The sequence below is a fragment of the Urocampus carinirostris genome, chromosome 20, assembly GCF_059441175.1.
Source record: "Urocampus carinirostris isolate Australia breed hairy pipefish chromosome 20, RoL_Ucar_1.0, whole genome shotgun sequence".
NCBI lineage: Eukaryota > Metazoa > Chordata > Actinopteri > Syngnathiformes > Syngnathidae > Urocampus > Urocampus carinirostris.
Genome location: NC_142368.1, coordinates 1,381,616 through 1,398,748, shown reverse-complemented (window position 1 = coordinate 1,398,748; position 17,133 = coordinate 1,381,616). Strand labels below are relative to the sequence as shown.

Sequence of the window (17,133 nt, the reverse complement as noted above, 5' to 3'; positions counted from 1 at the left end):
AGTGCTTCAAAGCGATTCGTAGGCACTAAAAATCGAAATGAAATATGGAAACTAGACTGTTATGGTTTTCCTGCAGGGTCGGTGGATACTGGTCACCTGCCCCATCCAGTGCTCATGCATTTGCAGAGATTCTTTGAACTGTGGGATGATTTCACGAAGCAGGCCATCCGCGCAGGACAGTCTACCGTTTCGGACGGTGTCGCGTTTGAGGTAAAACCCTCTCGACCGTCTGTAGTCTCTTTTAGTCTGCGGTCTCTCAAGTGGCGCCTTTGTGTTCTCAGATCCTGCAGTTGTTGGCGTGGCTAGACCGTTTGTGGGACGTTTGCAAGGTCACCCTGGCAGACGGGCCCGGTGTGGCCATCCTGGCGCTACATTGGCAGTGGGTGCACAAGCGCCTCGTGCTCTGCCTGCCGCCGCTCCTGCTGGGAGACGCTCACCTTAATTTCAAGTAAGAGACTTTCTCCATAGGAGTGACGCTCGCCTCGGTTCATTGGACGGCCATTGTAAGTATTTGGCGACCGTTGATGGAATTGCGGCGGTGGTTGCTTTTGTCCAGGCACTCCCAAGAGTTGGCAGCCGTGGTCGGAAGCATCCAGGCTCTGCTGTCCACCCCTGAGTCTGCGGCGACTGCTCGCAAAGGCGTGCAAAGAGCACTGGGAAAACCTCTGCCGTTCAAGGTTGGGACCTCGTTTTGCAAAACATATTCTAGTCTTTAAGTCGCATAAGGACACCAGGCTCAAATTTGCTTGACTCATGAAAAAGTGCCACTTAGAGTTTGCTAAAAACAATAATCCCTTGTTACTAAGCTCAGTGGCCTTTGGGGTATGGCGCCCGCCCCGAGACTGGGAGGTTGTGGTTCAAGCCTCGGCCGAGTCATGCCTAAGACTTAAACATTGGTACCCGTTGCCTTCCTGCTTGGCGTTTAGCATTAGGGGTTGGAATTGGGGGGTTTGCTCACTCCCAACACCTCAGTTGGGTTGAGCGAGGGGGCTGGGAATCCCCTCCTCTAAATCAATCTCCCAAAAAGAGTCAGAAATGACTCTAGCCACCTCCCACTAGGGGGTATGGCTGTGGTACATATATAACTAAGTTGAAACTCGTGTAGAATAGAATAGAATATACCTTTATTGTCATTTTTACAAAATGGGTTGAACATATTGTGACAACAAAATTGGATGTGGCACTCCAGTGTCACATTTAACAGTGAGGATAAAAGAAAACAAAGAAGATAAAGGAACAAAGAAGATACGATTATAATTTACACAATATAAAGGAACAAAGAAGATAAAGGTTATAATTTACACAAGAAATGTGGGCATGTAGGATGTTACATACAGTTTTGGGATCGTATTAGTACAATATGCTTGCAAAAATAGTCAACATTGTGCAAAGTGAGCATAGGCATGAAAACAATTTTACATCTGTATGAGGTATGTATTTGCAGGTTTAATAAAAGTTTTCCTGAAAAAAATGTTCTCTAGCTGGAGACGGTTGCGGAGTGTGCATTGCAGTTGAGAGCTTTGAGTCGAGCCCTGGACTTGAAAAAACTCACTCCGGAGAGTTGGACGGAGGAGGTGGTTTGCAAAGTGGCCGGGATCACTGTGGACATGAAGCGCAGTCTTCTGGAGGCCTGGGCGCTTATTTTGTCTTTAAACAGTCAAGCGGATACGCACACCGCTGGTAAGATGGTTTGTCACTTTGCCATCTCAGTTCCTCAGAGTGATAATCGGGTGAATTTATGATTGTCCTCCCCAGCGAAATTGACAACTTTGGAGTCAAGTGTGGCGCAGCAGCAGTCCAAGCTATCTTCCTGCGGGCTGTTGGAGAGCCACAACGTGCCCAATGAAGACGTCCGTTCCGAAGGCTGCCAGCAACAATTGCAACAACTAAGTCGCAGGGCTCAATTGTGGAGCCTGACGGAGCAAGTGGCTGCTCTCAACCAGCTCAGGCTCAGTACAGATTGCTTGCAGCTTCCTTTTTCACTTCGGTAAAACCCCAACACACAAAAATGTCTCAATTTCTTTTTTCCTTTTTTTTTATGTATTTTCTTTTTGATTTCAGTAACCTAAAACTGGATGATTTGTGCCTGGAAGTCTCAGCTCATGTTGGCTATTGCCTACAGTCCACGCCAGTGAATATCACTCAGCTTTGCCCACTTTGGTTCCTGCACAACAGTGGAAGGGCAAGTGCTTTGTCAGGAAATTGTGCAATATCTTCTTCAGTCAAATAGACTACCGTATTTTCCGCACTATAAAGCGCCCCGGGTTATAGGGCGCACCCCCCAAAAAATAGTTTTTGGTTCTATATTTTCCATACATAAGGCGCACCGGATTATAAGGCGCTACAATGGGAACGTGGACAAAACAGTCAGATAGTTCAGTCCAACTGATTACCCCCTTAACATTCCGAAAGAAGCAAATACGTGTCTCAGACATGTACGGAAACAGTGTCTGTACGATGTCACCAATCACTCAAATGCATCCTTCCAAATATCATTCGGAAGGTTAAAGTCTTGGGATTCAAGAAATGCCAACCATTCCTTAGTTTCAGTTTTATTTTTTTCTGGCAACTGTGTGGACAGCAAAGTAAGAATTTATTGTGCAGGGAAACGGGGTTCTTCACTGTGCGTATGACAATAAACACTTTGAATTGAATGTAGTTTAAAAATAGACTCATCACAGAAACATCAAGATCGTTCTAAAACAAGATACCGGGAAAATATAAAGCCGCATAGCTCACCTAAGTTCTCTTGCAGCCATCACGTTCAATAATGATACGTAACCATGGTCTTCTTACAATCGTGAGTGTAGTAAATCCAGGAGAGTCAGATATTTACAAATACAGAATAGTAAAAAATGTTTTCTGTATGCCGTAGTGCAACCCAACGTGTGATTCACATTCATCTTTTTCGGCCAATTGCAGGCTTTGTAAATGATAAAAAGGATCCGCCTCCTTTACTTTAGCCAATAGTGACTGATTCAAATGATGATTGACACATTGGTTAGCCAATGAAACGCCGGTATATGAATCCCAGCATACACCGCGGACGACTTTGCCTTCGGGGGAAAATCGAGTCGGCGGCTGCTTGCCTTAGTTGCGAGACATTGCGACTTAATATTGATCCATATATAAGGCGCACTGTATTATAAGGCGCATGGTCAGCTTTTGAAAAAAGTCAAGGCTTTTAGGTGCGCCTTATAGTGCGGATAATACGGTACTCTGTCCTCAATAAACAACTTTTGTGTTTGCTGAATGAAGGCATTTTGGCACAATTTGGTGGAAGGTTTTGTTTTTCTGCAGTAAGTGAACCATGACAATGTCTCGTTTATGACCAGCAGCCGGCGGAGGATCTCCAGTTTGTCTGGTGCGAGCTGCTTTCGGAAGCTTTGTCCGCTCTGTGGAACAACAGCGCTACGTACGATCCGGACCGCTGGCTCAAGCGAGACCAGGCCCTTAAGGACAAGCGGCAAGCTTCAGATGGCCACGCCGAGCTTTTGGTATTGTTTGAAAACACTCGTCCCAAAAGGATTGTTTCTTGTTGGGCTCTCCCTTTAAGATCACGTTCTGGTTTCAGGGCCCCGCTTTGTTCGGTAAAGCCGTGTGGTCCCATTGCACGCTTCGAGTCCTGGACAGCCGGGCCGGCGGTACTGGTCCTTGGCAAGAGTCGGACACGGGTTTGCACTTGGTCTCCCGTGTCACTCTGGGGGATTGGAAAGAAGAGACGGAGCAGTTTCACCATTTGTCTGCTGTTTTGTGGGCCAACATGGCTCTGCCGGACTTCAGGTAGGCCACATTTGCCTCCCGAGCCTCTGAATTTCTCTAGACACCTGACACATTCATTCATTTAGAGCCAGCTACATCGGGTGAGATTTTGAAACTGGAAGCTTGCCGTTGCTGGACTATTTGCGCGGTTTCAAATATAATGTTTATCGTTGGGGGCGGCAGTAGCTCAGGAGCTCGTCTTGGGATCAATGAAATGAAATGAAATGATCTGCATTTCTATAGGGCTTTTCAAGTCAAGACTTCCCAAAGCGCTTTACAGTGTGCTTCACATTTCCCAATAGCGGCCGTGCAGCCATTTAAGGCGCTAACCTGCTTATTCGGGGTATTAGGGGTTCAGTGTCTTACCCAAGGACACTTCCACATGGAACACGGAGGAGCCGGGATTCGAACTGATCCCAAGACGAGCGCTCTACCTCCTGAGCCACTGCCGCCCCAGAGATCGCAGTTCGAATCCCGGCTCCTCCGTGTTACATGTCGAAGCGTCCTTGGGTAAGACACTTAACTCCTAATGCCCCCAAAAGGCAGGTTGGCGCCTTGCATGGCTGCACGGCCGCTATTGGTGTGTGAGTGTGTGCGTGAATGGGTAAATGTGAAGCACATTGTAAAGCGCTTTGGGAAGTCTTCATTGACTTGAAAAGGGCTATATAAATGCAGATCATTTCATTTCGTTGATATTGATGCCTTTGCAACATCCTTTGCAGCCATGGATGCGGAATTACCTCATGTGCGACTTGTTCTTACGGTCTCTTAATTTTTCCTCATTCGGAGTTTTTCCTCTTCTCCATGTAGGCTTGTTTTTAAACATTGTATCCTAAATAATGATTGAAGTCAAGTCCAGTCATTTTTATTTGTATAGCCCTAAATCACAAAGAGTCTCAAAGGGCTTCACATATTATTACATTATATTACACAGACTATTTTTCAGCCGACGAGAAGAGTAGGTTATTCATATGCTATGGAGTAGAAGTGAGTTTTAAGCTTAGATTTAAACATTTCCACTGAGGTTGCAGATCGGATCTCAGGGGGAAGAGCATTCCACAGCACCGGTGCCCGGATGGAGAACGCTCTCGAACCAGCAGAACACTTCTTTGCTCTCGGGATCACCAGAAGACCGGCACTCTCAGATCGTAGGCTTCGGACCGGGACATAGGGGCAAATCAGATCTGAAAGATAAGAGGGAGCAAGTCCATGTATGATTTTGTATAATACTAAAAGAACCTTGAAATCACATCTAAGGCTAACTGGGAGCCAATGCAGGTTAGCCAAAATCGGTGTGATGTGATCGGACTTTTTTGTCCTAGTTAAAAGCCTCGCTGCGGCATTTTGTACCAGCTGAAGAGACTTGATTCTAGACTTCGGGAGACCAGAGAGTAGTGCATTACAGTCATCGAGACGGGAGGTAACAAACGCATGAATTATAATTTCCGCATCCGACTGAGACAGGATAGTACGAATTTTAGCAATGTTACGAAGATGGAAGAAAGCGGTTCTAGTCATTTTCTTTACATGCGTTTGAAAGGATAGATCAGGGTCAAATATGACACCTCAATTTTTAACTGAGTCACTCTGTGTGATGTGACATTTGTCAATGTTCACAGCAGTTTTTGAGAATAAGTCGCGGGACTTAGATGGACCAATGACTAACATTTCGGTCTTTTCAGAGTTAAGACGCAAGAAATTGAGTGACATCCAATGATGAAAAAGAAACGCATGAGGCGACTGTGTGCTTGAACACTGTGACCAGGAAACGCCCTGTTTAGTCGTAGAAAGCTAATATACAGTATACAAACTGGTTGTATAATGATTTTATCAGAGGGAAATTCCAATCCGAATACAACCCTAAATTTGGACAATCAAAGCATCATGATCTCCATTGGTTACTCAATCATTCCATGACTGTTTATATAAAAGCATTCTTTGCAGAATTTTTCTTGTAAATGTTCACACAAAGTTGACTGGTTTTCTCAATATTCCCCCCTTTGACTATTTTAAGTCATCAACTAAAGTCCTTTCTCGCCCGAGGTCTGGGTGATGTTGTAATGGTGGTCTCTGCAGCTTTTGTAGACTTTTGGTGATCAGATAGATAGATAGATAGATAATTGATTCATCCCCGCAGGGAAATTTACATTTCCAGCAGCATCCCTTCGCTGAGAACAGTACAATAATAAAGCAAAAAGAATACAATATACAAATACCCAATGTGACGTACTAATACCTACTGTAGCGTGTTCTATAGAGTATCTAGATAGTGCTACACAGAATACACATTGCAATAAAATACGGTAATATGCAATGTAGGGGGGGTGGTTTAATGTGGGCCTTTACTCCGCCGGGTGGAGTTAAAGAGCCTCGTGGCATGAGGAAGAAAAGATCTCTTCAGTCTGTCCGTGGTATAAGACTGTGATCAAGGCCTATACGAAGAAATGTGACTTGACAAACCTCCTCTACAGGGGCATGGATTTGAAGCTGCAAGGGGTCGTCCTCCATCGCCAGTTGCTTAGTATGGCTCACCTGCTCCCTCCTGATTTGCGTGAGGCCTACACAAAGAACTGCAAGAACCTGCTGGAGATCGCGAAGCCGCCTGCGGCTGCTGAGGAGCTGGAAACGACGCTGAGACGATTTGTTCCTGCTGAATCGCTCCCGGAAGGAGTGTTGGAAGCGTGCCTGGCCTGCCTCCGCCAATTTGTCCACAACAAAGTCGGTGAGGTCGCCGCAGGCGCTGGCGTCTTCTGGGTCAACATGGGATTGCTCCACATCAACTTGTGGATGCCCCACACCCCCTTCGACCCGGCTGTCAAGAGGGCCTACAAGCTCGACTATGCCCAGCAGGAGGTAGCCACATTTCGAGGCTTTCTGGCACCGCGGTCGAAATAACTCCGGCATTTGTCTTCTTTCAGTTGGCGCGTCTGCAGGCGGAGTGGAAGGCACGCAGTCGGTCTTGTGAGCTGTTAACTGGGACGGGACTGGATGACGATAGCGCCGCGGATGAGTTCATGCATCCTCAGATCAGGTCAATAGAATATACCTTTATTGTCATTGTTACAAAATGGGTTGAAAAATAATGTGAGAACGAAATTGGACGTGGCACTCCAGTTTCTCATTTTACAGTGAGGATAGAAGAGAACAAAGAAGATAAAGGAACAAAGAAGATGTTTGTATTGTCCTTGTTTGCAGGCTTTGTTTTTCTCCAGATGGGGGTGCATGAGGGGATGAGGGACAGACAGATGGTCCGATCCAGCTAGGTGGGGGGAGGGGGGAAGCTCTGTACGCATGTTTGATGTTACTGTGTTTTTTCCCCCTGGTTGCAGAGTCCACGAATTGAATGAATTTGGGAAGGACAGTCCTTAAGCATGCCTGATTAAAGTCGCTGGCAACGAGGAAAGCTCGATCGGGGTGTGCAAGCTGCTGTTTATTGATAGCAGCGAGCAGGAGATTTAGCGCTATGCTAACGTTAGCATCCTGTGGAACGTAAACAGCAACCACAATGACCACAGTTAGCTCTCTCGGTAGATAGAAGGGTCTACACGATACTGCTAGAAATTCTATATTGTGTGAGCAGTGCGTGTCAATGATTCTGCTATAATTGCAGCACATAGTCCCCCACCCCTGTTTCTGCCTGAGTCTCCGTCCCCGTCGTGCCGGTGTAGCGTGTGTCCTGTTAGTTGGACTGCGGTGTCAGGGAAGCCAAAACTCAGTGATGACAAAAAGACTGCAATTCCGGACGAAGCTTTTAGTGTTACCCATGATGTTTCTGCGACCCTAGTGAATGGACTTTCAGAGAGTCTGGAGATGTGCAACCCCAGAAGAAAATTTTGAACGTTATGAATACAAACTCGTCTCCTAGGTGAATTTTTAAAGCAAAATAAAGAAGCGCTCGATCTCTAATGAATGTGCGCCCTTGTAAACTATTGAATCATAAATACACTCACACATACAAAGCAAGGTAAACCAGGCTGGCGTTATATTTAAAAAAAAAAATCCGCTCATCTTATTAGACTAGAAATAACTGGTGTTTTTCTGACACCCATGCTGCATTATCTTCAGGTATCGTATCTGCAAGTAGACGGACCAAATCACCAATATTTTTTTGCTCTGTTAATAATGCTGACAGTGTGACCAGGTTTTCTGCGCCAAATGCTCTGCACGGAACTTTTTTTTTTACTAGTCCTTGAGAGTTAAAAATGTTCAACTTGGTGGAAAACATGACACTCATCAATGTCACATTTTACTTCGTGTTGGGAATTAATCTTAAAATGTATTGTTTACTAAATAGTTCAAATCAGTTATCTGACTCCATTCACCAAACACCACCTAACAATGCGCGCTCGTTTCTTTTTGGGAAAAGATGGACAAGAATAGCCGACATTTTCACACGGGGGCAGATTTGTTTTTTTGAAGTATTTAACTAAGTGAACTCCATCGAATTAGCCGAATTAGTGTCGCTCGAGTCTCAGTCAAGCCTTCTCCCTCTCGATGTTCTCAAGTTCTCCCGGCCCGCGCCTTTTTCCGCAAGCCGGCGCCCCGGCTCCTCCCATGGGCGCGTCAGGAAAACCCCCCCCCACGTGGGCTCCACCACCTCGCCTTGATGTCTGAAATGGTCAAAACATCAGAGCGCTTATCAGAACAACTTCTCCAAACAATGCCTGCCTTCAGCGTCAAAATTCCCCAACCAAAACATTTCGCATTTGGAAGCTCACTCAGTGAAAATCTTCACTGCCCTCTCGATAAATGTAACTTGTATTTAATCGTATAAAATCCTTCACTCGCCGTCCAATTACAGTGCAGGACGAGTGTGCACTTTAGCGTGGGAGGATGGGCAGACTGACCAAGATTTCTTCTAAATGAGATATGTAGCAAAAATAAACACCATGGAGATTTTTTTATATGATGGGATATTGAAAAGTTATTTCAATTTACCTCACTTTTATGTAAATTGAAATTCAAAGATTCAAATTCAGATCTACTTTTTTATCATTCTTGTACACGTGTATACAGAACGAAATGTCGATACATCTGACCCGCACAGTTTCCTCGAATGTACAGATATAAATAAAATGTTGTATTAAGTTGGAGTATTGAAGTACTAATAATATACTAAATAATTATGGCTATGTATAGTATTATACAGTAGTGCAAAGAGTGCAAGAGGAGCAGGTAAACCACATGTGCAAAATGGGCAGTCAGGTAAACAAGTCACTATACAATAACAATAACACTGGAGTACGATAGTGCAGAGGAGAACAGATGTGCAAAGGAGTGGCTAGGTATAAGAGAACTGCCAGTAGTGCAAAAAAAACAAAAACAAAATAAATTGATGTACAGATTAGCAGCTGTGTAGGCTTACAATGTGTGTGATTGACCATTTAACAGTCTAATGGCCAGGGGGACAAAGCTGTTGCAGAACCTGGTGGTCCTGCACCGTACACTGCAGTACCTCTTCCCAGAGGCTAGCAGAGTGAACAGTCCATGTTGGGGGTGAGAGGGGTCCCTAATGATGTTCTCGGCTCGGGATAGGCAGCGCTGTTATATATATTAAAAGTCTTAGACTCTGGCAGGACCAATTCAACCCTGGTGGCCCGCCAGAATCTTCCTATGTATGGGAATCACTGCTTATTTCATTCAAAGGATCTGCCTAAACGGCTTTTTCATCACAGATACGTGTGGATGCGGATACAAGAAGTGCAGGATCAGACGGGCCAGCTTTCCAGGAAGCAGGCCTTCCGTCCCCAGGAAGGCCAAGCCCAGTACGGCAACTTGTTCGGGGAGCTTCAGCACTACCTGCGGAGCGTCGGGCAGGTGGCGGCGTCGCGAGACCTCCTCCGCCGCCTTCAACAGCCGCCGTCCTCGCTCTCCCGCTCGTCCCTCGCCGCCCTTTTAAAGGAAGAGGCGTTGTGGCAGGACTCTCAACGCCGCTTTTCGCAGAGGCTCCGGGAGGATTTTCCTCTCTACCCGGATGTGGTTTCCCCCCTCCGCGCCGGAATCCTGCAGCTCCGACACGGCATGAAGCTAGCCGCCGCCCGCCTGAGCGCCTCGTTGTCCGGCGAGCTTCCCCTGGCCAGACTGCTGTCCTGCCTTCTTTGCTTTCCTTCTTTGTCCCCCACTTTCCCGTCCTACCTGGACCAAGCGGACTTCTTGTGCTCCAAAGAGAGCCTGGGCATTTTGCAAAGTCTACCCCGACAGGAACGAAACCTCGGCCACACGCCGCCTTGCATGTTGCTCCTCAATGCGCTCCTCTTTGTGCAGTGCCATGCATTTAGCGCAGGACAGCTAAGTGGCGACACTCGGGACATCTTTGGGCACATCTGTCAGGTTCGATTCTTGCATTGTTGATGTGCTCTTGCAGCAAATCGATTACGCCTGCCGTGTTACCTGCAGGCTCTGGTGAACGAGTGGGATGAGATGGAAAAGCGCAAGCGAGAGAAAGAAGAGGAGGAGCGCTCCCTGTACCGCAACCGGAGTCAACTGCACGGCACCGGACTGACGGAGGACCAGCAAGAGGAGAAGGATTTCCGATGTCTCTTCCCGCACTTTGAGCAGGTATTCACACGAGCTAAATAAAGAAAAAGAACTTGGGTTGGTACTAATATTATCAGGGCAATACTAACCTGTTTCGCAACAGTCCAAGCCAGGGATGTTAAACTCAGTCGGGCTCTAGAACCGTATCAAGACATTGTTCTCAGGCGGGTCGGATCAGTAAAAGAATGTCGACTCAACATTTTTAGCTTTGTTTTTCAGAATTAGGCTTTATTATTCAGCCTACATTCGTAACATAACCTACATACTATATTCAAAAATGACCAGGGATCTTTTCTAAACACATTTATCCACAAACAATAGGGAAAAAGATTTTTTGTTTGTCATTGACGAGGTTAACTGGTTTTAAGAATGAATGCAGTTTTACACCTGAACCAACTCACCACGCTATACAAACTTAACACTGTCCTCTTGCGGCAACCTGTTATAATGAAGGAAGTCTTTGAAAATTATCTCAACTCTTAAAAAAAACATCTGCCAATGGTGGATAGTTGTCTGTTAATGTAACCTCTGCAGACAAAGTAATACAAAATATGTAAATGTTTCTACATTCTCGTTGAACTTGGATTTCGTTAGAAAAGACGGGCTTTAATTTGTTATAAATCACCTCTCCTGCAGAGTCCTCAAAAAATACTGGGATATGTCATTGTATGCCGTGTAAAGCATTGTCCGTAATGTTTTTTTTCCTGTTTTGGGAAGCTGCGTCACGGCCGTCATAGACTTTCTGGACTAGTTTACAGGCTGGGGGCTTCGTTGCTGTCATGCACTTTCCGGACAAATTTTCAACATGTTACCTAGTGTTTACCATGTTTGTGTACTGTAATGTAAAATGTAATTTACCCTAGTTTTTTTTTTTTCCCTCACGCTGAGGTTTTGAGTTTTTCCTTGCCCGCATGTTGGTTTAGATCAGGTCATGGTGTCATTGTAATCCTGTGCAGTCCCTTTGAGACATTTTTGTGATTAAGGGCGTCAGAAAGAAATGTGACTTGACTGTTTTTTGCCACGTAGGACTTTGCTGACATGGCCCCCCCTAGCCTGGATAGCCCCTCGCCTGAAGACATGCAGGAGGATGAGAAGGCGCCACCCGACGATGCTTTTCTGTCCACTAATGCAGCGAACACTGTCGTACGCGTTCACCAGCGTTTGTGTCTTCGTTTCGCCCGGGCTTTGTGGTACCATCGGCCCCGCGCCTCGTCATCCGACAGTCCGTGCACCGACTTCATCAAGGCCCTGCTTTCCTCTTACCAAATCGCCTCGCCCTTGATAGCACAATTTTATCATCTAGTTGGTAAGTCAAATTCTTTGCATCCGAAACACTCGCGCATTTAGTGGGTCAATCATTTGTTTTCATGAGTAATACATTGACGATTTAAACTTAAGAACGGAACTTAATGCATTTTTTGCACTTTGAGGTGCACCATATTCAAAGGCCCACCCCAAAAAAGTCTTTTGTCATATTTTCATATATAAGGGGGCAATGGACTATAAAATGCTTGGAATCCAAACTACAGTATGAACTACAGTAATGAAATGAAATGATCTGCATTTCTATAGCGCTTTTTAAGTCAATGACTTCCCAAAGCGCTTTACTGTGTGCTTCACATTTCCCAATAGCGGCCGTGCAGCCATGTAAGGCGCTAACCTGCTTATTGGGGGTATTCGGGGTTCAGTGTCTTACCCAAGGACACTTCGACATGTAACACGGAGGAGCCGGGATTCGAACTGGGACCCCTTGATCCCAAGACGAATGTTCTACCTCCTGAGCTACTGCCGCCCCCAATCTCTCGGTTATCGCAGTTAATGGGGACCAAAACCACCCGCGAAAAGTGAAAATCCGCAAAGTAGCGACGCCCCTTCAAAAATGCTTAAAGATTTTTATTTTTTATTTTTAATTATTTTATTTAATTATTATTATTTTCTAGACCCGGTTAATGGGGACCAAAACCACCCGCGAAAAGTGAAAATCCGCGAAGTAGCAACGCCCCTTCAAAAATGCTTAAAGATTTTTATTTTTTATTTTTAATTATTTTATTTAATTATTATTATTTTCTAGACCCGGTTAATGGGGACCAAAACAACCCGCGAAAAGTGAAAATCTGTGAAGTAGCGACGCCCCTTCAAAAATGCTTAAAAAAAATAAAAAATATTTTTTTATTTTATTTTATTATTTGTTTTTTAGACCCGCGAAGCTCTAAACCCGCGAACGTGGAACCGCAAAGTAGCGAGGTCCCACTGTACTTTATTTGTGTATAACCATTGCACATTTTATACTCTCACGGTATATATTACACATTGATCAGAAATGTCACTGACCAAAATTTCTAAACATTGTATGTATGCAACAAAAATTGAGGCTGGGTTGCGGGGGAGGAGCGCCTAAAAAATTTGGCAAAAAATGTTTGCGGAAAAAAATAAACACCGTTTGCTTCAACTTGCCTTAAGCAGAATTTTCAGAGGACAGTTGGGCGTGTGTACGTTATATTAAACAGATAGTTATTTTCTTAAATCAATTTACATCGGGGGCAGCACGGCTGCGCAGTGGTTAGCGCGTGTGCGGCACAGTTCTTAGGTCTTGAGAACCTCCTGTGTGGGTTCAAATCTAGCTACCGGACTTACTGTGCAGAGTTTGTATGTTCTCCCCGTGCTTGCGTGGGTTTCCTCGGCACTCCGGTTTCCTTCCACATTCCAAAGACATGCATTTCAGGTGGATTGGCCGGTCCAAATTGTCCCTAGGTGTGAATGAGCGTGCGAGTGGTCTGTCCCTGTGTGCGATTGGCTGGCAACCACTTGAGGGTGTCCCCTGCCCACTGCCCGATGATTGCTGGGATGGGCTCCAGCACCCCCGCGACCCTACTGAGGATAAGCGGTGCAGCTAATGTGATGAGATGAGAATTTACATCGGATCACATACCAGGATGCATCTTTGATTGTTCTCTGTTGAATATTGGGATAAAAACAGTCCTGGACTGGAGTGGGACTCGTGAAAATGTGCAAAAAGAAACAAAAACTGCATTCAGCACAGGCGGTAGGTTGCATTTATTCGTGGCTTGTCTGCTCCCAAAAGGGAGGCTATGTAAAGTTGATATAAAACCAACAAAGCACTGGACTGCATCAGGCAAACGATAACTTCTCGATAACGATCTCGTTCCTACCGCAGATTCCGAAGTGGACCGGCAGCTGACGGGCAGCGAGCTGCTGCTGTCGACTCTCCTCCAGAACACTGTGCAAGGTTCAGCAGGCTCGGACGATCTGCTGCTGGCTCCAGAAGGTCCCTACGATTTCTATCGAGACCCTAACATGAGCGAGGCCCGCCTGTGTCTTCCCGTCTTCCAGCAGATGAAGGAAGCCATCGAGCGGAGACTGGAAGATTGGCCCGAGCATCCCGCGCTCATGCAGGTAGGCCGAGCTCGACGAGCCTCACTTGTTGCAAAGTCAAACCGCTCGGATTTATCTTGTGCAGCTTGTTGTGGTTATCGAGAGGGTGATGGCTTTCAGCTTATCCAGTCCATTGGCCAAGTTCCTTAATGGCTTGGAGATCCTGCTCACTAAAGCGCAGGTAAGCTTTGAGTGGTGTGTCTTTTAGAATCGTTATGTTTGCGCTCTGCACATGTGCTTAGCATTCTGTTTTATTTCTGGGTAGAATATGAAATATAGAATAGAATATACCTTTATTGTCATGGTTACAAAATGGGTTAACATATTGTGACAACGAAATTGGGCATGACACTCCAGGTTCACACATTCACACTAAGGTAAAAAAACCAAGAAGATAAGGGAACAGAGAAGATAAGGTTATAAAACAAGGAGGCTAAGGTTATAGTTATAATTGACACAATATTTAAACAAGAAATGTCGGCATGTAGGATGTCACATACAGTTTGGTATCGTTAGAGGGAAGGGAGTGTTGGTTATTCTCTAAGCATCAGCAATGAGGTTCCACTTTACAATATAGACAAAAAAACGTAACCAGTTCCCACTATGAAAATCATATCAATATTAAAAGCAGCAGCACACAGCAGGAAATGCCCCTCTTACATTTCCGGCAATCATTCAAAACATGCACTCTTGTGAGAGGCCTGCACGTTGTAGAATAGAATCTACCTTTATTGTCATTGTTACAAAATGGGTTGAACATATTTTAACAACGAAATTGGACGTGGCACTCCAGTTTCACATTTAACAGTGAGGATAAAAGAAAACAAAGAAGGTAAAGGTTATAATTTACACAATATTTACACAAGAAGTGTGGGCATGTAGGATGTTACATACAGTTTTGGGATCGTATTAGTCGCAATATGCGGCAAAAATAGGCAACATTGTGCAAAGTGAGCATAAGCATGAATACAATTTTACATCTGTACGAGGTAGTGTGTTTGCAAGAGTTTCAGTAATGATTGAGACCTTGTTTTTCATTTTCCATTTTCAGGATTGGGAGAACAACGCCAGCCGTGCTGTCTCCTTGAAGGACAGCATTGCACCGGTGACGCAGCTCATTATCAAATGGCATAAACTGGAGTTGAAGTAAGATTTTTAGGTGCTATATTTCAGGATTAAATGAAATTGTGAGAGACCGAGCTGGAGTAGTAGTGGAACTGAGCAAGCGTGTGGATAAGAGAGTACTCTGTTGGTTTGGACACATGGAGAGGATGGATGAGGAGCCAATGTTGAAGAGGATCTACAGAGCTTAAGTAAATGGAAGGAGACCAAGAGGAAGGCCGCCATTGACGTGGATGGATGGTGTTATGAGTGCACTGCAGGAATGAGGTCGAAATATAATGGAAGCTAGAGCTCTTGTTGCTGATAGGAAGGAGTGGAGAGGTGTTGTGAAAGGATAGTGCGATTGTCGACGCGTTCTTAAGGATGGGCTGGGCACCCGCATGATGCGGCAGGGGTAAACCAGTGAAAGCTGTCAGGCCCTGCTGTTGAACAAAAGAGTGTGTTGAGTCACCCTGACCCGAGTAACATGGCCGCTTTCTCGTGTCCCGTTTCATCTGGAGGGACGAAAGCAGGACCTACTTAGGTTCTGATGTGCCCAAGTTGTTTGGGCATTTGGGTTGGCCATGGTCTAAAATCTTTTGTGTGTTTTTTTGCAATTTTCTCCGTTTTTATTTTCTTTGTTTTTGTAGGGGATATGACCAAGGTAGATAGATAGATAGAAAATATCAGGATATCGATCTAGCTTTGCTGATATCTTTCAGTCTCAGGTTGTTGATGGCAGCATGCCAGTCGCACCCCGATGAATGTCTTGACTTTGAGCATTCGTAGCCATTTGAAATGGAAAAAAATAGGTATTCTATGTGGTGTGACATTGTTGACATGGATGCATTGTGGTGTGGCAGTTGCTGGTCCAGCAGTCTGGACAACGCAGTGAAGCGGCACACCGACAAGTCCACCAAGCACTGGTTCTCCATCTACCAGCTGCTTACCAAATATCTGGAGGATCAGATCAGCAACACCAACACAGGTATATCTTTGGTTCCACATCCCTGTGGCTTAAGCCCTTTTCAGCATATTTTTTTTTATCGTCCAGCCCCAGACACGGGAGGATTGACCCTGTCATCTGCGGCGTCCACGCTACGGGCCTTCATGGAGACTTCCAGCCTGGGCCAGTTCCACAGCCGCTTGGGCATGCTGCTCAGCTTTCACTGCCACCTTCTTCTGCTGCCACCCCAGCCTGGACAAGGTGAGCAGTTTTTTTGGGAGTGTTGGTTTTATATTTGAGTGAAAGACAAATATTAACGGTTCGCAAGCCATAATGTTTTGCCCCATTTGTGATTCGTGTGGCCAGGCTTTTGTGATTTCCTGTTTGTTAGGAAGCCAAATAAATATCATTCCTGTATACTTTGCCTACCAGAAACCTTGTCTCACCTTCTGTGGAACCTCCACAAATACTACAGCCAGTTCTCCGAACGCATTCAGAGCAAAGTCGCAGAGCTTAGAAAGCCTATTGAGAAAGAGCTGAAGGTACAGTATAGACAAAAACACACACTGTACACTGCAGTCTTCGCTTTGTAACTAATAGTTGGATTTCTTTTGCATCAGGATTTTGTCAAGATCTCCAAGTGGAACGATGTCAATTTCTGGTCCGTCAAACAGTCTGTTGAAAAGACTCATCGGTAAGATAGTCTTGCTCCCCTTCTCCTAAACAGTTCACAAAAATTTGCTTTCTGTCTAGAACCCTTTTCAAGTTTGTTAAAAAGTTTGAGGAGGTTCTGAACGAACCTTGCATCAGCCTCTTGCTGGAGGAAGCCATTCCAGATGCTGATCCTCGGCCAGACTCTGAGGAAACAGCCCTTGGCCGCTTTCATAAGGCTCTGAAGCGCAACCTGCTGGGAAAAAGCATCAGCGGAAAGGTTTGTATCCTGTCCTCTACTGAGCTGCTAACTTAGCTGATGGTTGTGGTCTCATTTCAGGACCAAGGACCGCTGGAAGGAATCGACGCGGGATCTCTGCAAGGACGTCTGCCTCTCCTCACCCGAAAGATGAGAAAAATCTGCGGCCAGCATCTCCGGGAGCACCCGGCCATGGAATTAACGGAAGATCTGGACGACTTCACTGGTAAGGACATCGATCATGCTACGGTGGCCTTGATTTGCAGTTTTTTAAAATGTATCTCGTCGCCGTCAGGCGAAGTGGTTCGAAACGTGACGGAGCTGCAAGGCCTGAGTGTGGACACGTCATTGGACAAAGAAAAACAAACGGCTGGTGTCAAGAACATCCTGCAGCAGAAGCAGAGAGCGCTGGCCGAGCTTTTCAAAATGCTGACACGGCTTGGTGAGTTCTTCTCTGTGCAAAGGAGAAGTGAGCGGGGCTGAC

The 17,133-nt window shown here is 45.5% G+C and overlaps 1 protein-coding gene across 1 annotated transcript in view; it reads left to right on the top strand.

Annotated features, from left to right (window-relative positions):
- mdn1 (midasin AAA ATPase 1) overlaps window positions 1-17,133 on the top strand; it is a 105,863-nt gene that overhangs the window by 64,600 nt on the left and 24,130 nt on the right. Inside the window, exons 53-75 of the mRNA XM_088324684.1 lie at window positions 77-210; window positions 282-448; window positions 557-677; window positions 1,482-1,680; window positions 1,756-1,987; window positions 2,062-2,188; window positions 3,336-3,497; window positions 3,575-3,783; window positions 6,234-6,615; window positions 6,681-6,793; window positions 9,438-10,092; window positions 10,159-10,320; window positions 11,326-11,605; window positions 13,475-13,713; window positions 13,778-13,873; window positions 14,744-14,838; window positions 15,657-15,781; window positions 15,848-16,000; window positions 16,172-16,281; window positions 16,360-16,433; window positions 16,493-16,670; window positions 16,731-16,875; window positions 16,945-17,091. Coding sequence (XP_088180810.1) covers window positions 77-210; window positions 282-448; window positions 557-677; window positions 1,482-1,680; window positions 1,756-1,987; window positions 2,062-2,188; window positions 3,336-3,497; window positions 3,575-3,783; window positions 6,234-6,615; window positions 6,681-6,793; window positions 9,438-10,092; window positions 10,159-10,320; window positions 11,326-11,605; window positions 13,475-13,713; window positions 13,778-13,873; window positions 14,744-14,838; window positions 15,657-15,781; window positions 15,848-16,000; window positions 16,172-16,281; window positions 16,360-16,433; window positions 16,493-16,670; window positions 16,731-16,875; window positions 16,945-17,091 — 4,305 coding nt within the window. The remainder of the gene's footprint in view (window positions 1-76; window positions 211-281; window positions 449-556; window positions 678-1,481; window positions 1,681-1,755; window positions 1,988-2,061; window positions 2,189-3,335; window positions 3,498-3,574; window positions 3,784-6,233; window positions 6,616-6,680; window positions 6,794-9,437; window positions 10,093-10,158; window positions 10,321-11,325; window positions 11,606-13,474; window positions 13,714-13,777; window positions 13,874-14,743; window positions 14,839-15,656; window positions 15,782-15,847; window positions 16,001-16,171; window positions 16,282-16,359; window positions 16,434-16,492; window positions 16,671-16,730; window positions 16,876-16,944; window positions 17,092-17,133) is intronic.